The sequence below is a fragment of the Eurytemora carolleeae genome, unplaced genomic scaffold, assembly GCF_000591075.1.
Source record: "Eurytemora carolleeae unplaced genomic scaffold, Eaff_2.0 scaffold96, whole genome shotgun sequence".
Classification (NCBI taxonomy): domain Eukaryota; kingdom Metazoa; phylum Arthropoda; class Copepoda; order Calanoida; family Temoridae; genus Eurytemora; species Eurytemora carolleeae.
The window spans coordinates 276,304-299,589 of record NW_019396134.1 but is presented as its reverse complement, the minus strand read 5'-3'; the positions used below and the strand labels follow the sequence as shown (position 1 = coordinate 299,589).

Here is a 23,286-nt window from a genome sequence, read left to right as displayed (position 1 = left end):
TAGAAATGACTTGCAGATATATGTAGTGAGAGAACGAAGAAATTTGGCAGAATCAAACATAGTTCAAGGAATTTTCAGAATCAAACATGTTTCCAGGAATTTTCAGAATCAAACATGTTTCCAGGAAATTGTCAGAATTAAACACGTTTTTATCGTTGTGAATCAGACATGACACTTTACAAATGGAAGTTTGTTTAAAATTACGTCTACAGTACCTTTAAATGTCCATTTGATATTAATTTTGATGATCCCTTTAAATTAGCTTGATGTGATGTAAGCCCGAGGGCTGGGACGGGTCTCTCCTCCGTGGTTCTCCATTATCGTAAGTATCCATGTACGAGGATGTACGAGGATGAATCCTCTTCGCTCCGGCCTCGAAACGTCCCCCCATCTTATCCCCCCCAGTCAGAGATTACAGATGAACACTGATCTACCATTATTAAGAGTTGCAGTGTGATTTCTAGATATATACCAGATATGTGAAATGCGGGGATATAACTTTGTTTACATTTCTAATGTAAACACGAAGCAACATCTGAACTCAGAACAGAAAGGTGAAAATACGACATAATGTCCCCCAACCCAACCCACCCCATGCCTACAAATATACTTGAGTTTTTTTCTGTTATTTGATATAATGTATAAATAAGCATTAATAAAGAACTGTTGTATATATAGCATGTGAGTATTCAGTATTGACCAAATATAAACATCACTAAATATACAATTATACTGACTACTGCTAGTGACTTTATTCACATAGATTCAGCCTGCTTATGCGTTATTATACAGAGTCGACTTGGAAGTGTCGCAATGCCTTGGGCCTAGATTTTACCGCTATAACTCACTCACTTATGCTATTTTCTGAAGCCCTTTACGTGTACACTCAGTACTTTAGATCACTTTTTGTTAGCTTTGGTTGATAAGAAGTTATTGGCAAAATTTTTTCTAAACTATTTTCTAAATCAGTTTTTAAACAAGTTTCTAAACTAGTTTCAAAACCAGTTTCTAACCCAGTTCTAACCCAGTTTCTAAATTGGTACCCATGGTTTCTAAATTAGTTTCTAAACTAGTTTCTAAACTTGTTTCAAAACCAGTTCTAAATTAGTTTCTAAACCAGTTTTTAAACCAGTTTCTAACCCAGTTTTTTAACCAGGTTCTAACCCATTTTCTAACCCAGTTTCTAAATTAGTTTCTAAACCAGTTTCTAACCCAGTTTCTAAACCAATTTATAAACCATTTCATCCCAGTTCCTAAATTAGTTTTTATTCCAATTTCTACATTAGTTTCTTAACCAGTTCTTGTTTTTAAACAAGTTTCCACCCCAGTTTCTAACCCAGTTTCTAAATCAGTTTCTAACCCAGTTTCTAAATCAGTTTCTAACCCAGTTTCTAAATTAGTTTCTAACCCAGTTTTTAACCAGTTTCTTAACCAGTTTTTAAATTAGTGTCTAACCTAGTTTCTACATTAGTTTCTAACCCAGTTTCTAAACCAGTTTCTACCTCAGTGTCTAACCTAGTTTCTAAACCATGTTCTAATCCAACCCAGTTTCTATCCCGGTTCCTAACCAAGTTTCTAAATTATTGTTTAACCTAGTTTCTAAATTTGTTTCTAAACCAGTTTTTAACCCTGTTTCTAAATTAGTTTCTAATCCAGTTTTTTAATTAGTTTTTAACCCAGTTTCTAAATTAGTTTCTAAACCAGTTTGAACCATGACATTTTTTATCTTGGTTTATATCTTGCACTATCAAAGTACGTATATAATATGCTATTTGACATTTTCCCAGGAATCTTGGAGAAACATTTCATATTTTAATTACTGTGATTTCAGCTGTGTCAACAAGAAGAATTTTTTTAAACGATACATTTTATTTTATTCAAATTTTTTGTTAATACTTTCTTTTTCTTTTTTGAATGTTTCCCTAGGTCTCAATTTCTCAAATATTTTTAAGATTTTAGAAATGGTCAATGTTACGTAAAAGAGTGCTGTAATGGATTTACACCAGTAATGGGATTAAGCCTTTTTCTGAAGCGATTTTTCTGAATTAACCCCCAAACTGTTTATAAAAGCCTTGCCAAAAGTTATATTATGATTGTTCTTGAAACTACGTCTGCCGTCTTATTTCATTTTTATGATTATTATTAATTAACTCTTTTGTGATTATTAATAATTAATTAAATATTTTTATTATTCACTTGTCATCCCACTAACTAAGAACATTTCAGTGATTACTGATCAAAATTTGAGGTTCATCTGCCAAGGGGTTCCTGAGTTATGATTAGACATAAAAACAAACTGACAGACAGATAGACCAACAGTGATTACTATTTTATAAATAATGATTATTAATTTTATCAGCTAGATGTAAAATTGTATAAAAACTGTAGGCTTAAGAAATTGATAAATATTCTAATAAGAAAATACTCCTGTTGCACCGCTGTAAAAAATATATCTCAGAATGGGGAAAAATGCGAATCGTTTAAAGGCACTCGATTTGATGTTTAACACAGAAAATAAAACATTTTTAGAGAAAAAGTTTATGAGAAACATGTAGATACATGTACACGAGTGTTGATCAAAGGAAATTATTACAAATTTCCCATGAGGATCTTATTTTTAATGAATTCCATATATCACTACTACTAGCATACAATCATATTAAATGCAGAGGATNAGACAACTCTGAACCTTATATACACTGATATCTAGACAACTCTGAACCTTATATACACTGATATCTAGACAACTCTGAACCTTATATACACTGATATCTAGACAACTCTGAACCTTATATACACTGATATCTAGACAACTCTGAACCTTATATACACTGATATCTAGACAACTCTGAACCTTATATACACTGATATCTAGACAACTCTGAACCTTATATACACTGATATCTAGACAACTCTGAACCTTATATACACTGATATCTAGACAACTCTGAACCTTATATACACTGATATCTAGACAACTCTGAACCTTATATACACTGATATCTAGACAACTCTGAACCTTATATACACTGATATCTAGACAACTCTGAACCTTATATACACTGATATCTAGACAACTCTGAACCTTATATACACTGATATCTAGACAACTCTGAACCTTATATACACTGATATCTAGACAACTCTGAACCTTATATACACTGATATCTAGACAACTCTGAACCTTATATACACTGATATCTAGACAACTCTGAACCTTATATACACTGATATCTAGACAACTCTGAACCTTATATACACTGATATCTAGACAACTCTGAACCTTATATACACTGATATCTAGACAACTCTGAACCTTATATACACTGATATCTAGACAACTCTGAACCTTATATACACTGATATCTAGACAACTCTGAACCTTATATACACTGATATCTAGACAACTCTGAACCTTAGCCTTTGGTTTACCTCAGCTGACTAAAACTTTTTTGTAGCCCTAGACATATTTATTTTAAAAATATTGCGCGCTTATTTTTATTTTTATTTTAAAAGTAGTAATTGGGAAATACTGCTCGACTTTTGCGTGAGTGCTTACACGTCTTGGTTTGTAGTGTATAGCCTGTATGTGTGCTAACCATCTTGCTCTAGCAGCTTGAAAGTCTACCCGGTACTTGATATAAACCGAAGTTTACAATACAACAACCCCCCTTTATTTCTACACACATAATAAATAAGGAAGTAAATATATATATCTAGGCTGAAGAATACAAGTACAGCAGTAATGGACTACAAATATATATACAATGTAATACACCAGAATACAAGTACAGCAGTAATGGACTACAAATATCTACAATGTAATACACCAGAATTAATTGGTAGAACAAAATACAAATGTCTTAAGAGAAAAGAGTTGAAAGGAATAGGAACAAAACAATGGAATATGGATCCCAAAACATTGGCTATAGTTTTACATCGACATACATATAATGTAAATGATACATCAACTTTTTAGGCCTGGCTACATTAGAGAGGGCGCCAGGCCTTTTACCAGGATAAAACTTTACCAACCCATTTATACTTTTTGTATCCTTGAAACGCTTGTGGTTCTTGCTTTTAAAGACGTTTTTTTGGCAAAATAGTTCAAAAACATTTTTGCGCCAGAATTTTTTTTATACTAATCACTCCCAAGTTTCCCAATTAAAATTTGAGGCAAATCGGTCCAAGGGTTCCTGAGTTATGATCGGATAAACAAACAGAGAGACAGACAGAAAACAGAGATTATAACTTAATACATAGATGTAAGAGTAAGCCCGTAGAAGTATACTTAATAAGATTGGATTAAACATTAAATAAAATTTTTTAAACAAAAAAATTATTCTCAACCAGGTTTGTATTTAATTAGACTTTTTAATTTTAATTAGAATTTTGGTAGTTGAAAAAAATCATTTTAGCCTCATATTTAAATATGTATGGCTAACCTCAGCCTGCATAAAATGTGTTGACCGTTTGAGTCAAAATGTCCTTAAATTCTTGATTTAATTTTGTTAATACATTTTTCAATATATATTTGAAGTTTTGTTCTGACTCAGGGGCACTATAAAGAATGGGTTAAATATGTACAGTGAAAATCAGAAAACTCTGTAAAAGAATGACTTTTAGACTCAAGTTATGATTTTAAATATTCCATTAACCATGAGGCACAACATTCCATATTTTAAAGTGATTTTTAAACTTGTGTGAAAGTGCTTTGTAACAAAATCAAATACACTTTTAAAAGTTAAGTTCAAAGAAGTGGTTTAACAGAGGTTGCATGATTGAGTGTATGTCTGCTGCATGTATGTCTGGTTGCGTGCATGTCTGCTGCATGTATGTCAGGCTGTGTGTTAGTCTAACTGTGTGTATGTCTGGCTGTGTTTATATGTGGTTGTGTGCATGTCTGGTTGTGTGTATGTCTGGTTGTGTGTATGTCTAACTGTGTGTATGTCTGGTTGTGTGTATGTCTAACTGTGTGTATGTCTGGTTGTGTGTATGTCTAACTGTGTGTATGTCTGGTTGTGTGTATGTCTAACTGTGTGTATGTCTGGTTGTGTGTATGTCTAACTGTGTGCATGTCTGGTTGTGTGTATGTCTAACTGTGTGCATGTCTGGTTGTGTGTATGTCTAACTGTGTGTATGTTTTAGATAAAATAAAAGATTTGAAGGAAATATATCGGTTCCTTTTAAACCTAATCGTTTTCTTCCTGTCTCTCTATTGAAGAATTTCTGAATAAAAATGGTGGAAATATCCTGACAAATCATCTTAGACTAGTTTCAGACGTAGCAGCTCACCATTATCATTTATTATACAAATATTCTAGTATTCATCTCTCTCTTATTTACATATTCATTTTTATATTCATTCTTCATCTAGCTGTATATTCATCTATCATATTAATTTTTCATTCTTCATATTCATCTATCATATTCATTAATCATATTCATTTATCATATTCATTTTTCACATTCATTTTTCACATCTAGCTGTATATTCATCTATCATATTCGTTTTTCATTTTTTATATTCATTTATCATATTCATTTATCATATTCATTTTTCATATTTATTTTTCTTATCCATTTTTCATTTTCATTCTTCACATCTGGCTGTATATTCATCTATCATATTCGTTTTTCATTTTTCATATTCATTTATCATATTCATTAATCATATTTATTTATCATATTCATATTTCATATTAATTTTTCATATTTATTTTTCAAATTTATTTTTCTTATTCATTTTTCATATTCATTTTTATATTCAATTATCATATTCATTATTCATATTCATTTATCAAATTCATTTTTCATTTTCCTTTTTTTATATTTATTTTTCATATTCATTTAACAATGTATTATAAAACTTTTTGATCTTTAAATAACATTTTTTCTTTACATTTGCTCTTTTTAAAACACATATTATTTAGTAAAAATTATTTTTTCGTTAATATCTTTATAAAATTTGTGAATATTTATCTTTTTTGGTAAAAAAGCTTTGGCTCTCATACAATTTAACTATCTTGCTTTCCAAATTATTTTAAAGTTTTTTAATTTAAATTTTCTAAATTTCAGGTATGGTCTCCTAGCCTAGTAGACCACCACAGTTCCTTCTGGGTAGAATTCAACCTTTGATTATGGAAAATCACAACAAAATAACTGAAGGACAAACCACATCAAAAATGTGATTTTCATCCAACTTCTGGTCCTTACCCCAACCCTGCTTTATCCTTATACCTTGCACCGTCTTTTCTGTTCATGAGTGAGTCCAATCCGTTTTCTGTTAAGTTCTATTTTTGCAACCACCGATTCAAACCAAACCAAGTTCACGTGGATGAGGAGAAAGTCAGCTGATTTATGATCCAAACATATACAATACTGCCAACTTTACGGAGTTCATAAATTCAAATTAAACTGTGATTAAACAAAAGTTTTCGTTAAGAGGACCAATCTATCTTCCTTCATTGCCTCCGCCTCCATCCATCAATCACACTTAAACCATATTTTACAACCAAGATGGTGAAAGGTAATATTTTTAATAACACCAAACTATACCAGTCTAAGAAGAAATCTTCTTTTTAACCCTTTTCCGACTGACGTCTAGTTTACCCAAAATAAAAGGGGGGGGGGGGGGTCATGCCCCCTCCCCCCTCTTTTTACTTGTTATGATACAAATCTATAACATTTGATACTTTTTTGGAAACCCCTGGACTCAATAGTATGTTTAGCCTTAAAGTTTAAACAAAATTACGCTACCTTTTTTTTTAGAAAAGTGAGTTAACTGCAGACACTTTGAAACAAATAGCGTTCTTTTATGAGCAAAAAAATATGATAAATAAAAGAAAAAAGAAAACGACAAAACTATAATATTTTCTGGTTCTCATCGTATTTTATTGGAAAAATTACTTGAAATTCTAATATTGAAAATAAAGCACTAGTAAAGATATACATACTTAAGATTTTGAATAAAACTACTTTAGGCAAACTTTTAAACTTGAAACTTGTATATTTGCTACATTACAGGGAAATAAAAGTTTAAGCTGCTACTAAAACAAGAAGGTTCATATTTGTGTAAATATTCTAATTACAATATATCTCTACTAAAACAAGAAGGTTCATATTTGTGTAAATATTCTAATTACAATATATCTCTACTAAAATATTTATTACGAGGTGCTCTATTTACATTAACTATAATAGGGTGTCTCTATTGAAATATGTATCACAGGATGTCTGTATTAAAATGTGTTTTCTTTGGAAAGTTAATAATACAGAGTGTCTCTATAAAAATGTATATTACAGGGTGTCTCGATATACTTAAAATGTAAATTACAAGGTGTTTCTATAGATAAAAGTACATTACAGGGTGTCTATATACAAAAATGTCTGTATATGAAAATGTATATTACAGGGTGTCTCTAAATACTTAAAATGTATATTATAAGGTGTTTTTTGATAAAATGTATATTACAGGGTGTCTCTACATATTATATTTTAGAGAGTGACTGGGCTGTCCCTATATATAAAAATGTGTATTACAGAGTGTCTTTATATAAATTTATATTAAAGGGTGGGTCTATATATTTTAAATGTATATTACAAGGTGATTCTATAGATTAGATGTAAATTACAGGGTGCCTCTAGATAAAATATATTTTAGAGAGTGTCCCTATATATAAAAATGTATATTACTGAGTGTCTCTATATAAAATGTATATTACAGGCTGTCTCTATATATTCTTAAAATGTATATTACAAGGTGTTTCTATAGATAAAATGTATATAACAAGGTGTTTCTACAGATTAAATGTATATAAAATTTATATCAGAGAGTGTCCCAATATATAAAGATGTATATTACTGAGTGTCTCTATATAAAATGTATATTACAAGCAAAGAGAATAGAATATATATTAGAGGGGAATTTACTAGAAAAAAGTGTAAAACGGCCATTTTGTTGTACTGTTTCCATACTGCAGGTGTACTTCACATATTTATGCTATAAAACCTTTTGGGCCCTGGCATATCATTTTATAGAGAATCTAAAATAAATATTAAAAGAAAACCAAATTATGAAATAGGCTGGTTTCATAATTGACCAATGATCATTTCACATAGACTCTATGCCTTTCACTTTACAAACGATGAATCAAATGATGTTTTTTATTCACCTAATTCATTATAAAGTTTATTTAACAGCTTTAAAAAATTCGAAATTGAAATGGATAGTCTAGGGAACATACTGTATTAATGTACTCTACTGCATATAATTTGTGAACATTTTCTAGGTGTTTTACACATTTTGTATTCCCTTTCAGGCTGAAAGGGAGTGATAAAATTCATACCAAGGGATTCTCTAAATTCCCCTCTAATATATATTCTATTCTCTTTGATTACAAGGTGTTTCTATGGATAAAATGTAAATTACAGGGTGCCTCAATATAAAAATGAATCTTAAAATTTATAAAAATATATAAAATTTATATTACAGGGTGTTGCTAAGTATAAAATATGGAACGTCTAGCCGAGGAGGATGAGGAGGATGGAGTTCGACATCGTCTTCATCGTATCCAGGTAATTCTGAGAACAGATTACTCGCCTCAAACTATAATCCTTAAAGGGACTGTAAGCGTAATTTCAAATGACTTGCCATGCTAAGAGGGCAATGCCCGATTTACAACGGTACCCTTGATTCCCCAGGTATATTTTTTAATAAGCAAGGTAGCAACCTGGTGTTTTTTATACCTCAAGATTTAGGTGTTTTCTAGTGTTTTCTTCTTATTTTTGGATTTTAAGGATAGAAAGTTATGTATCACATGATTATCACAGAACAAATCTGAGTAATTTCAGATGTAATGAGTAAAAATAGTGTTTCTGGTGTTTTTTGTTTTAATTTTTACCATCAAGTTGGTATCTTTTTGCATCAGGTAGTTGGCAACCCAGCTCGAAAGTTTCTTTTGATATGTCTTAAATATGCAACAGCTTGCAAAATTAAACGTATTAAACGTATCCTTGATCAGTCAAATTTTTGAAAGGAATCGTTGTGAATGAAAGATCACTTAACATTACGTTTACAGTCCCTTTAATCTCTTTATCTTACAGTCCCTTTAATCTCTTTATCATACAGTCCCATTAATATCTTTATCTTACAGTCCCTTTAATCTCTTTATCTTACAGTCCCATTAATATCTTTATCTTACAGTCTCTTTAATCTCTTTATCTTGCCACCTCATGTCGAAAAAAACATTGGTCACTTTAGAATTTGGCTATATTTGATCTAGAAGATATCATAATTTGATATATCAAAGGTCTACAATATCAAAAATAGATAAGGATAAGAAAATTTGGATTGAGACCATTTCTTACAAATAAAAATTACTAATTACTTTTTGTAAGGCAAACATTTTACAATATCAAGCATTATGATATCAAGAGATTAGATTAGATTAGATTAGATTAGATTAGATTAGATTAGATTAGATTAGATTAGATTTGATTATGATAATTAGTTTTTGAAATGGAATAAATGAGATAATTTTTTGTCTCGCTAATTATTCTCTCCACAAACACATTTTCATACATTCTTGTGAGCTGTGTCCTCGAACTGGATTGTTTATTTAATAGATTATTGACACTTTACAAAACTTCAGTTAAACTGACTCTACAAGAATTTGAAGTATTAAACTTTCGATATTGTCAGAAATCAAAGACATCTTTTCTTATATCTAATATTATATCCAAGTTTTATGTGTCAACTCAAATGACCCAAGGGCAGCGTTATGGCTTAAAATCGAAAAATTGTGTTTGTAAAAAATGTCGATTAAATTTTAGAAATCCAAAAATGTTATCAAAAAAATCTCAAAATTTAGAATTTTACAACTTTGAAGAATAAAATGGCGGCTTGAAAAACAACATTTAAACTGTAAAACTGTTACTAGACGAGGACCCTTTCTAAATTGCAGCGAAAAAAATCTTTATTTTATGTTGATAATTGTTTAGATAAAAATATATTGATAATTATTAGTTAGTTTTTTTATTGAATTTATTTTCGAAATCTGAGCTTAATGACATCATGAGCAGTGAAATAAAATTAATAGTAATTCATATTTCAATAATATTTTTTGAAAATATGACAAACTTAATCTTTTACGAGCAACAATTCTTGATAAATAAAAGATTATATTTAAAACTTAAAATAATCTAATTTGGAATCAATTTCTAAAAAGTTCATTTTATTTTTTTTTTTAGCCGAAAAAATTTTATTTAGGATATTTTCAAAAAAAAAATTCAATTTAAATGAAAATAAAATTGAAATCAACTTTTTATTTTGACTTCTGGTTTGTTTCAAAACTTATTTAATCTGGAAATAGCTATTGAAATAAGACAAGTACACAAACCATTTAAGTCATTTAACAAATCCTTTAAGTTCCCGAAATTAAGCTGTTAAGCTAGTATATTACTATTCAAAAGTTTGTAAGTTCCATTAATTCAACTTAGACTCAAATTCTAAATGCCATGCAAGCATATCTTTTTATCTTAAAAAATTGCTAAAAGTCTACCCACCAAGGATGAGACCACTCCTGTATGCCGAAGAGTTATGAATCCTTCAATCGGCGCTATCAGTGAATGGAAATATTTACTTCTACTGAAACTATAGTGAGACGACTTTACGGCTTGGGTTCTCTGCGATTTTTGCTCTTTTAAAATGATTGCGTATACGACAAGCAAACGTTAAGGCGGGAGGACCTTGCCACATTAATAACTGTATAGAAGGGGATGATACGTTTTGTGTTTTGCTGTACATTTTGTTCTATTTGCTTAAAAGTCTGTTTGGTACTTTAAATGAACCGCAGTTATCGTGGTATTTAGGACGTCATTTTCAAAGTTTCAGGTCATCGTAAAAGTCTCATTCTTTGTGGGTAACCCTGTTTATCTATTGAAAAATATTCCAAATACCGTGTAGGGAGCTAAACATCTTCCAAATCTGATTTAAATTCTGAATATTTCGTAATCTTGTTTGCCTGATCCCAGTATCATCAGTCATCACTACTCCTCAAAACGGAAATTTCCAATCCCTGGAGAAAACGTAAATTTAGAATAAACGAATCATTGGGTTTCATAAAACATTGGAACAGGAAGACGACGTGTGTATTTAATGTCATTTTTAATCAAATAGTTTCACCAGTGTAAACAGTTGGTACGTATTTCATGTTTATTGGATTATTTAAATCATATTTGAGTTTATTATTCAAATGTAGGCATGCAGTTTGAATTTAGTATGCCATTAAAATACAATAAATCAAAGTAAAGACTTTGAACGGGGATAATTAATTACAAAGGAATTTGAATAGTCGATCTTAACAGTTATCAATAGTTTTCATTCTTTTTTGGCATATTTGTTTGCATATATTTGCTCTGAGGGACACGATTTGAGATATTTTCTCTGTGGGACACGATTTGAGATATTTTCTCTGTGGGACACGATTTGAGATATTTTCTCTATGGGACACGATTTGAGATATTTTCTCTGTGGGACACGATTTGAGATATTTTCTCTATGGGACACGATTTGAGATATTTTCTCTGTGGGACAAGATTTGAGATAATGTAAGAAGAGGAATTGATTTAAAAATTGTAAATTCTAAACATTTTTTACACTATTCCAAACGTTGACCCTGGGAGAAAATATATGCGAAAACAGACTTTTTTATAATTCTTTTGGTTAAAAATAATGCAAAGTTTAATAAAATCAAACTTTAAGAGAATACAGTTTTATAAAGTTGGAAGTTTTGTAAAAAGTTTTAAAACAATTCAAAATTATGTGTGTAGGGTGTACGTGTAGAATGTATAACTAAGGGGGGGATAGGGTTTGTGTTCAAATGACGTAAAAAAATTGTCTTGTCTTTATGTTGGTCCTAAGAGAAGAGAAGGTTTATAGCCGGTCAAAATTGAAATATTATGTCTAGAAAAAAATTAGATTTAATTTTTTAATATATATCCATATATTCATCTATGCTATCAGATTCAATTAAAATGTATGTAAAAACTGAAATCATTTCTTTTCAAATGAGAAAAAAGTTCAAAATTATGTATGAAACGTTAACTTTGAATTACAAAAGTTATGGCATATTATTTTTATTCGTTTTAAATTGAAAATAAATGTGAAAGCACTGTCCAATAGAGATATACTCGACACTTCAGGAAATCAGATAAAATATCACCAATATGCGTAGAAAAATCATGCATCGCCACTTGAATACTGGAATACCTGAATACTTAAATACATGAATACCTAAATACATGAAAGGTAATAAACGGAAAAAAGATAGAAGGGGGGAGAGAAAAGGAGAAAAAAGAAAGAACACTATTTCGGGAAAGGGATCGAAGGTAGAGTAGGGGGACAAGGGAGGAAGGAATGGTTTGACCACGTTTTTTAAAGAAAGGAGAATGGACGTGAAAGTAATGAAAAAAAAACTTGTTTTTAACACAAAAATGCAAAGGTTAAAACAGCATTGCAGTAAGTATTTGTTAGCTAGGGTTCCTAACTGCTGAGCGTACAAAATTTGGGCGTGTTTGTGTATTTAGGTATTCAGGTAATTAGGTATTCAAGTAGCGATGCAAAATCATACCGGCATTGGTTATTTTGTGTTTACAATTTGTTTATTTTGAAAGTAATACTAAGCTTTAATTAATAAATGTTCATGCCTGTTAATCATTATTATTATCTATTAAAAGAACTGTAAACATAATTTCAAGTTTTTAGAGTGGTATGGCGGATTCACAACGGTGGCCTGTAATAATTTGTTAACAAGGATGGTTGATATAATCTTGGGTTTCCATCTACGAATTGAAACGACTTTAATTGTACAATTTTGCGACCTTGCAGCTCTTCAAGTTATGCGAGTTTACGAACTATACTAGAAAAGAAATTGTCCTGGTCGGACACTTTTAAAGTTGAAAAGAGAACGATATCTTCCTCATTGTTTCTTAAATAATGATGTAAGAGGCCGTTGTTAGACATGCCAACTTTAAATGAATTTTTGGAACACTTAAAATACGTTTACAGTCCCTTTAAGCATTTCTGAAAAATAATAATCATTGACAAAACAGTAATATGTGTCAACCATATCCCACACATTTATTTAATTCATTCATTTTTAGACTTTTTAATCATTTGATACATTTCAACAATACTTAAAATGATTAACCAATAAAAAAAAATCCTGGCATTAACCCTAATGTAATTTGACACATAACTCATTGGGAAGTCCTTTCAAAAGATTAACTAAACCTAATGATAATTTTTAAATTTTAATTTTGCGAGGTAAAAAAAAGTTCAGCCACTAAATTAATAATTATTAAAATAAAATTTGGAATTAAAAGCATAAAATATGTTTTCAGAGTGACAGAGGAAACAATGATGATGCTAGACCATATAAGGTAATTTTTTATATTACTATATGTTTTTCTGAGATACACCATAAGACTTATGATAATTTAGAATAAATTAAAAGGACAAAAATGTCCTTATTTTTGGTTAGCATATAATTTATTAAATTAAAGTTATTTATTAAAGTTGCCAAAATAGTTTTTTTAGATAAAAAACATATATAGCACACATTTTATGTTGATAATTTTTTAGATAAAAAATATACATATAGTACACATTTTAAGTTGATAATTTTTTAGATAAAATATATATATATTTTGCACACATTTTATGTTGATAATTGTTTAGATAAAAATATATATATATATATATATATATATAGATAGATAAATAGATAGATATATATAGATAGATAGATAGTTAGAATGAATGAAAAAATATCAATGTAAATAATTTAACACATAAATAGAGTTTGATTATAAGCCTTGAAATGTAAATTAAAGAGTCATGTTTTCAGCAAGTTTCTTTATTACATAAACACATTCCTTTCTAGAAATTTCTTCCCCGCCCACCCCCTACCCCTACAATAAATATGTGACTTTTCTTATCCTTTCCTTTCCCTTTCCTCGTATTTATATTTTTATATTTTTTAGAATTGGGGGGAAATATTCCCACAACCTCTATTTTTGGAGGTTTTTAAATATTTAATCCTGAAACACTTAATTTTGTGTGTTTTGTTATATTTCATTAATATATAATGTTTTACTTTACTTTTACTACCAAAATGAAATTTTACATTTTTCTTTACATTTCTTCCTTTCTTTCTCCCTCGTTATTCAGTCTTGACCTTCTCCAAATGTATACAGTGAGACTAGAAAAATGTGAAATGTAGGCTCAAATCATATTTTTAAAAAGCCCAATAAACATGAAACACATCAATTATGCAATGTAAATAGGCCTATTTCACTTTATTTGAATCTTTGGTGATACTAATTGCTCTATATATATATATATATATATATATATATATATATATATGTAAAGTAGTAATCGGTGCTTCTTTGTGTATTTGTTTGTATGTCCGATTATAGCTCTTGAACCCATGGACCGATTTGCCTAAAAATTTGATTGGAGAACTCGGAAGAACTACGGGAATGTTCTTAGCTATAGTTTTGATATTCTAAGCTAAATCATAATTCAAGATGAAAGGCGCATCATAGTTTCAGTAAAAGTACATATTTCCATTTACTGTTAGCGCCGATTAAAGGATTCATAACTCTTATTGGATAATGAGATAGATAGAAAGATAGATGTTACCGCCATACTATTTCTATTGGTTCAGAATAGACACCAAACACATGGCTGAACCCTGATTGGATCAGGCGCTAATGGACTCGGTATACTAGAGTGCAACGCTGGGTTCCCAAGCAATTAACAGTTATGTGAGTCCCGCTGTATTCTGCAAGCTTTTCAATCCTTTTGTTTTACTTGATCGAATTCACGTCATTGGATTTATTTTCCTTTCTCTTTTCGTTTTAATTCTACAAACCCATCTTTCCATTTTTAGCATCCTAAGCATGCTTCCCCTTTTCGTTTAAATTCTACAATTCCATCTTTCCATTTTTAGCATCCTCAGCATGCTTTCCCTTTTCGTTTTAATTCTACAACCCCATCTTTGCATTTTTAGCATTCTCAGCATACCACACCCTTCAATACCCCCCCCATGCCTCCGCCCCCCTCCCTCTGCCCTCCTAACAAGCTGTGAGAACATGGCATAATTGCCTGACAAACAGGCAGTAGCCAGGCTATAGCTTCAAGGCAGATTCTCTTTACAGCTTTTACAGCTTTATCAAGTATTTAGATTCAAGGATTTAGTTTCTTAATCAAACCAAATGTTGGACAGGATAAACCTTTGATAGGTCTAATTGTTAGACAGGTTGAACCAACCCTGAAATTCTACGAATATAACCGCCATGGTACAAATATTACGAAATTGTTTCTAAGATTTAAATCAGAATGAAATCTAAAACATGAAACTAAAAACAGGGTGTGATCTCGGGTAGGAGATTTAGGTTCAGGGGTAGGGTAGGAGGTATATGATAGAAGGATAGGAGGATATGATCAGGGGCAGGGTAGGAGGTATAGGATAGAAGAATAGAAGGAAAGGATCAGGGGCAGGGTAGGAGGTATAGGATAGAAGGATAGGAGGATAGGATCAGGGGTAGAGTAGGAGGTATAGGATAGAAGGATAGGAGGATATGATCAGGGGTAGGGTAGGAGGTATAGGATAGAAGGATAGAAGGGTAGGATCAGGGGCAGGGTAGGAGGTATAGGATAGAAGGATAGGAGGATAGGATCAGGGGTAGAGTAGGAGGTATAGGATAGAAGGATAGAAGGATAGGATCAGGGGCAGGGTAGGAGGTATAGGATAGAAGGATACAAGGATAGGATCAGGGGTAGGGTAGGAGGTATAGGATAGAAGGATAGAAGGGTAGGATCAGGGGTAGGGTAGGAGGTATAAAATAGAAGGATAGAAGGGTAGGTCCGGTAGGAATGAAGGATAGAAGAAAGAAATCGGAGGTAAAAAGATAAGTAAAAAGATGAAAAAAATATAATAATTGGATTCAAAAAATTAATGTGAAAGGCCTAAAAAATTGTTAAATATTAATCCATGTATAGAATAAGAAGGTTCCTAAAATAAGTAATTATGTAGATTTAAGAGTAATAGTATAGTTGTATGAGATATTCTCTACTACAATAAGATTAGATGAGAACCAATATTCTTGAGACTAAAACTTAAAAGAGCTTGGATAAAATAAACCAAGTTTGGAAACAAGAAACTGATTTTCATGTACATTTCAGATAATGAACCCTTTTCTAGAATATCTACAAAAAAGAAAAATTTATTGGGATATCTAAAAGTTTCACTATCCTTGTCATTTAAACTTCGAAACTTGGCTTAATTAGACGAACAATGTCTTAAGTTTCCACCTGGAAACAATTACAAGTTACCAGACACAGCAGACAGAAAATACAATTTCAAATACAGAGAATACATTTTAAAACAATAAAGATGAACAAACAAACAGATCGAATTCTCACAGACAGGATATACAGGGTGTTTCTAGATGAAGACAGTTTTATCAACTTGAAATCATCACACCCTGTAACTGAATTATGTATAAAGGGTGTACAGTAAAACCCATCAAATGTGAAATATAATAAATGTATTTGATGTTGCACAAAAGCAAATAGATTCACCGATCGGATAAAAATAAACTCGTTTTAGTGAAATGGGTAATCACTTTGTATAATATGCTGTGTTTTGATATTCATTAAAATATTTAAAACAACTTAAGTCTCATGGTCGTCTTCCTAACTATGAGTTTATGGGTCTTTTCCCATTCTTCCATCCCTTCCCCTATGAAAATCGATATGAACTTGTGACTAAAAAATCTCTCTTACCGTTAATCCCAGAAAAACCTCGTTTGCTAGAGATTTAATCCGGTTCCCTGTCAGATCCAGGGTCCGGAGATTAACGAGCGGTTTACCGAACCTGACCGGCAGCTCTTCAACCTTGTTCCAACCTAGGTTCAGGGTCTCCAGATCATGCAGGCTCATAAACGATTTTCGTCTGGAAAAATAAACATATAACTTGACGAATTTTAGTTAATTCATATACTATAATTCATCCACTTTCCAAATGAAAATATGAAATTCAAAGTGTTCTTTTTCAACCATAATTTCCAATAAGACCAAACGAAGGTTGTTTATAAAGGTGAAGATACTCTGGATGCGCTCCAATGAGCAGTAAATGTCGTCTTCATAGCAATGGACACTCATAAAACCTCATATGACGTAACTGCTTATTGGCGGAAGCTAAAAGTGAACATTGTTGATGAGAGGGGGGTAAGGATTTTCTCCACTTTTACAGCTGACAAGAGGAGAGAATCCTTCCACCCATCCACACTACCCATGGAGCCTTACTATCTTTGAAATATGTGCTTTAGAATCGATCTGACAAATAAAATAAACCAAAAAAAATCTGAACCTGATCTTGTCGATGTTGTTGTTGCTGAGGTTGATGCTGATGAGCCTGGTTGTGTTCTCGAACAGTTCTACCTTGATCTCCTCCATAGCATTCCCAGACAAATCTTAATATTTTATTTAGTAAAAATCAGTCACTACAAACTTAACAGAGAGAGAAGGTAGAATTGATGTGACATTGTGACCTCGTAGCTTCTCTAAATTTGATGCTATGTATGAAAATCGCAGATTTATCTAAGGCCGAATTTTATGAATTAAAAGTGCGTCGATAAACGCCCAATCACTGGTGGTTCAAACTACGTTATGGCTCAAATCTCAAAACACTGATTGTAATTTCAGGTTGAACCAACCATGTATGAACCGCGTATAAATTTGATTCAAATTCTTAAATTCGGTCTATAGTTACACATTAGGAATTCGAAACATTTTTGATTGAAAACATATAAGATTTTAATCTTTCGTAAAACTTATTTTAATTTGACGTCCACGGGGAAAAGAAATCCTTACGTTATGATCTCAGGTCCAAAAACAGTTTGATCTTTAGAATACTTTGATAGAATTGGGTTTAATGCAAATATGCGAGATTTACTTAGTCCTTTTAATGGAGAATATAATTACAAATTCAAATAATCAAGAACGCTGCGGCTCCAAAACCCTTAGATTTTTCAAATTATACTTTTAGGAATAACTGATTTAAAGGCCAAAGGGGTTTCTCGTGACATTCAAAACTTTTTGATAAAGAATTTTATAAAACTTTTATAAAATGAAACTTCGTAAATGAGATCAATTAACGACCCCCCCCCCCTCTCACCCTAAAGTTAGATAATTCTTTTTTTGCTTGACCTTTTATAATACAGTTGAGAAATTTTGTAAACTTTAAATTTCAATTAGGATTTAGAATTTTCACTTTTCAACTTAATTTTCGATTTTAAATTTTAAATTTTGGACTAGTGGATGGTTTCACTTTCCAATTGTCATTTTTCTAGAAAAAAAAATTACAAAAAACCTGATGACGTGAAAATTTGCTAGGCATTTAACAAATGTGAATAGAAAAATAATAATTATATTTTTTTTAAATTAATTTTTTTTAGCACCCGGTTTTTAGCTCGTTATTCCTTAATAGGCTTTAAACCCTAATATTTTCAAGTGTTATGTATGTCTGCTCTTCAGGAACGGGGGGTAAGGGGGGGGTGAGTGGCAGGGCAGTGTGCCCCAGAAAGGGGGGGGGGACCGTGAGCCCCACCAAGGGGAGGGGTGAGGATAAGTGTGTCTAATTAAATTTGTTTGTGTGAAATCAATTTTTAAGTGTTTGTGCGTGCTCTAGATACTTATCATTAAAGGGACTGTTCAATTTATTCTATTATCATTAAAGGGACTGTTTAATCTATTCTATTATCATTAAAGGGACTGTTCAATTTATTCCATTATCATTAAAGGGACTGTTTAATCTATTCTATTACCATTAAAGGGACTGTTTAATCTATTCTATTACCATTAAAGGGACTGTTTAATCTATTCTATTATCATTAAAGGGACTACCGTTGTAATATTAAGTGACCTTCCAATTAAAGGGGGGTATACCCGATTCATAACAGTGCCCTTTAAACCTTTATCTAATCGATAATATGAAAGGTGTCATTATTTTTCTAGCTTTAAAAACGGGTAATTTTTTCTTCTGAAGGAGAAATATACAAGTGCAATTCACTAGTTATACAGACAAACCTTTAATGAGAATAATACATTCTCAAAGAATGCATAATACATATATCATATATCATGCATGATATAAATAAATAAATAAATAAATATTTTATTAGGCACATAATTAGACATTTACAAGGGTTAAAAACACATTTTTACAGTGCCGGGAAACCCGGAGAGCTCAATATCTGGCTTTCTGGTCCAGGTCCCTGAAAACTTTAGATTTATGCGGCGTAAGATACGATGAAAGTAAAAAAAATGAAGGAGAGGTGAATATTTTTGTTAGAGTTCTGTGTAGGTCCGATCATGAGAGCCCAAGTAAACCTGGAGAATAGAAAACAAAGCAATATATTATAAGAAGGTATTGTACTTAGACCCTGGGTACAAGCAAACTAAACAGTGCATAAATAACAGTTACAATCTGTGCTATAGCTTTCATCAAGTTTGTGTAGAAAATAAGATTTTAAATTACTGGAAAACGTTGAGCTCTTAATAATGCTATTTTTAAACACTGGTTTAAATTTATTCCATAGATTCGGAAAATAAAAAAGAGGATGTGATTTTAAATACTGGTACTTTAATATATATATATATATATATATAAACTGATGAGACAAATATTTAAAGGGTACCCTTGTGAATCAAAAATGCCCCTCACTAAACGGAGAGTCACTTGATATTACGTTTACAGTCCCTTTAACAGATTTTTCATTTTATTTCATATTATTTAAAGGGTTAATTTATTTCATATACGTAAATAGATAAAAATATTAAAATAAATTTTTAACTATCGCGCAACCTCTTAATTATTCTTTAATTAGTAAATATTCGCTCCTCCGCTGTAAATTTAATCATCTTGTGTATCCTGTTATCATTAAACTAATGACTTTAAATAATTATATTGTTAATGATGTGTTATAATTAGGATATTTCAGTTTAATACTCCAGAATAATTTGTTAGAATTCTACCTTTAGAATAAAGTAAAACCCAAAGTTATAGAATAGAGTTCAAATTTGTCACATTTATTTTAAACATTGCTGTAAAAAAATCTATCAAATTTCAATGTCTGACTGAATAATAACTTACGTAGAGCAGAACAATATACTGTGTGCTGTGTACTGTATAACATGTATTCTGTACTGTATTTGTATAACTTATGTACTGATTGGCAAAAAGTTGTGTAAAATGTACTGCGTATAGTGTGAACTGTTACTGATAAATCAATTATAGTCTAGGCGAAGAAAAACATTAAAACGAATCCATTCTGTCACCAGCTTGTCATAATTGACATATATTCCCAGCAAGTGTTCTCGTAGTACACTTGACTAAACCTTTTTAAGGGGAATATTCACAAAAATAAACCTCAACACCTGATTATATATTTACTATCAACAGAATCAGAACAAGAATTATGATGATGAAAATAGTGTTAATGATGATCATAGAGATATTAACGATGATTGTGATAGTATTAATGATAGTGTGATAATGATGATAATGATCATAAAAAATATATCTATATTTTCAGATCCACGTTTAATGATATTCAAAGTATACATTTGTCATTTGTGCACTGATGCTCTCAATGTGACTTGATTGACGAGTTAAAACCTTTCAAAAGGATTGTATTAGTTATCTTTGTTTGTCTGTTCGTATAATAGCTCACAACCTCCTGGCTGGACCAATTTGCCTAAATAGTCCTAAGTTGTGGGGGATCAACTTTTACAGGGAAATTTGAGTTTCTAAACAAAGCTGGGTTCCCAAACTACGTTATAGTGTACATATATATAGGGAGGAGAAAGCTGATATATATACATATATATATAGAGATAGGACTGAGGAGAAAGATGGTACGAAGATGAACACCCACTCACCAGGAGAGTGACAATAAGAATAATTTGTTGTATTGTTAGGAGTGAAAGATGGATGAATATTACATATACATATATATAGCTGATAGATAGATAGATAGATAGATAGATAGATAGATAGATAGATAGATAGATAGATAGATAGATAGATAGATAGATAGATAGATAGATAGATAGATAGATAGATAGATAGATAGATAGATAGATAGATAGATAGATAGATAGATAGATAGCTGATAGATAGATAGATAGATAGATAGATAGATAGATAGATATATATATACATAGATAGATGATAAATAGATTATGGATAGATAGATATATAGATAGATAGTTAAATAGATAGCTAGATAGATAAATAGATGGATAGATGAATAGATAGATGATGGATAGATAGATATAAAGATAGATAGTTAGATTGATGGATGGATGCATAGATAGATGGATAAATAAATCGTTGGATAAATGAATAGATGAATAGTTGGATAGACGGATAGATAGATATATAGATGATAGATAGCCAAATATATACGTTCTCACTTTCACACTTTTAGCTAGGTTAGAGTAACTTCCCATACATCAGTTAAAGGGGTGTTTGTCTTCGGTTATATATATTTGTGTTTATCTATTTATAAATTCGGGGTTTAGATGTTTTATATCAACTTGTATGTGAATTTTGTCTGTTTGTAGTTGTGTCCGTTTGTCTGTCTGTCAATGTGATGGAATTTGCACGTCTGAATATATCCTTTCATTCCTAACACTTTTTGTTATATAATAGAAGAAGATTTTTAGAGGGATATATCTGGGGAAGTTTTTCTGAAGTGGGGTGGGGTGGGATGAGTGTTTTTGAAGTAAGGATGTATGAGTATTGAGTACGTTGTGTTTTTTCTGAAGGATTAGATTGTTTTTTTAATAAACTGGAAGAAAATTAGGGAACTCGTAGAAAAAGATCCTAAAAATAAGATAAACGAAAGATTTTAAAAGATTGTAATAAAGTGATTTATTGTGAACCAAGCTCACAATAATTTAGCTCGAACAGCTTTGACTTTTGATCACAATTTGACCTATTTAACATAAATCCTTGCTCTTTCTCTTTTATACTTTTTTTTCAGCCTTAAAATGTGTAAAAACCTTTTACTTCAAGTTTTAAAAAAAACTAAATAAAAAAATGGACAGTGCCTCGGATAGAATTCTTTTTCAAGGCAAAATTTTTTTATTTTCGTTAGGATAATAGTTTTAACAGAATTTACATGTATTATTCACATTGGTTTTTGTTTACGAAAATGTTTTACAAATATGTATGTGCTTTAATATTATAGCAAATTGCATAGTTATTAAAATTCGAGAGCAAAACGTTAATTTCAAAGTATATGCCAAGTTAGATTGTTAATGGTTTCTGATTTATTAGCATTTTTTTCATGTTTAAAAGTAAGAATTCGATTTAACTGTTTTGTTACCTAGTTCTGTGAGGTTTGCTGCAATATCTAGTATCCTGGAGGGGAGCGTAGTGAGGGAGTTGTTGGCGAGGGATAGGGTGGTGAGTGAGGGTAGAGGGAGGAGGGAGGGAGGGAGGGACCTCAGACTGTTTCCAGACAAGTTTAATATCTAAACTCACCCAACTCGTTAGTTTGTCATCAACAAAATATTTTTTTAATCGGCATTCGAATAGTGTTTTTATTTTATTATTATTGTTTTTTTCCATGATAGAAATATCTGTTTTCTTAAAGTCAATACAAAAATGGTAAATAAAAATATTATTTTTCCTACTTAATAAGTCATTCTAAATAGTTTTTCCATTTTAAAATCTTATATTATTTTATTTATAAGATCATTTTTATGTGTAGTATTTTTTTTCTTTTTTCATCTTCCATTATTACACTGTTATTTGTGTATTCGTAGTAATCTATATCTATCACAATTTCATATGTAGATGTATGTATGTAGTAATCTAAATCAATCCTATTTATATGTTTGTAAATGTGTATGTATATATGTAGTAATCTATTCCATGGACCCGTATTAGCCAAGTTGCATGTTGGTAATTACTTTATTTTGAGTTTAAGGGTTTCCGCGGCTGGGCTGACAAACTTGCTAAATTACAGGGAGAGGCAGGGAGAAGCAGGCAGAGCCACGTCAAGCTAATGTAAATTGCACGAAGAGTCACGTCAAGCTAATGTAAATTGCACGAAGAGCCACGTCAAGCTAATGTAAATTGCACGAAGAGTCACGTCAAGCTAATGTAAATTGCACACAGAGCCACGTCAAGCTAATGT

At 31.0% G+C, this 23,286-nt stretch overlaps 1 protein-coding gene and 1 long non-coding RNA gene across 2 annotated transcripts; one reads left to right on the top strand and one right to left on the bottom strand.

Moving 5' to 3' along the window:
* Window positions 1–421: 421 nt before the first annotated feature.
* On the top strand, window positions 422–13,448 carry LOC111695962 (uncharacterized). The gene is made up of 4 exons (XR_002763975.1): window positions 422–554; window positions 6,079–6,529; window positions 8,495–8,577; window positions 13,405–13,448. It is a non-coding gene; the product is annotated as an uncharacterized LOC111695962 (long non-coding RNA).
* A 761-nt stretch (window positions 13,449–14,209) lies between these two features.
* LOC111695961 (insulin-like growth factor-binding protein complex acid labile subunit) lies at window positions 14,210–22,617 on the bottom strand. Its single transcript, XM_023465454.1, has 4 exons — window positions 22,471–22,617; window positions 17,445–17,547; window positions 16,859–17,027; window positions 14,210–14,264 (listed from the first exon to the last, which is right to left on the bottom strand). Exons 2-4 carry the CDS (start codon window positions 17,528–17,530, stop codon window positions 14,226–14,228), a joined length of 294 nt encoding a protein of 97 aa, XP_023321222.1. The 5' UTR covers window positions 17,531–17,547; window positions 22,471–22,617; the 3' UTR covers window positions 14,210–14,225.
* Between the last annotated feature and the right edge of the window lie 669 nt (window positions 22,618–23,286).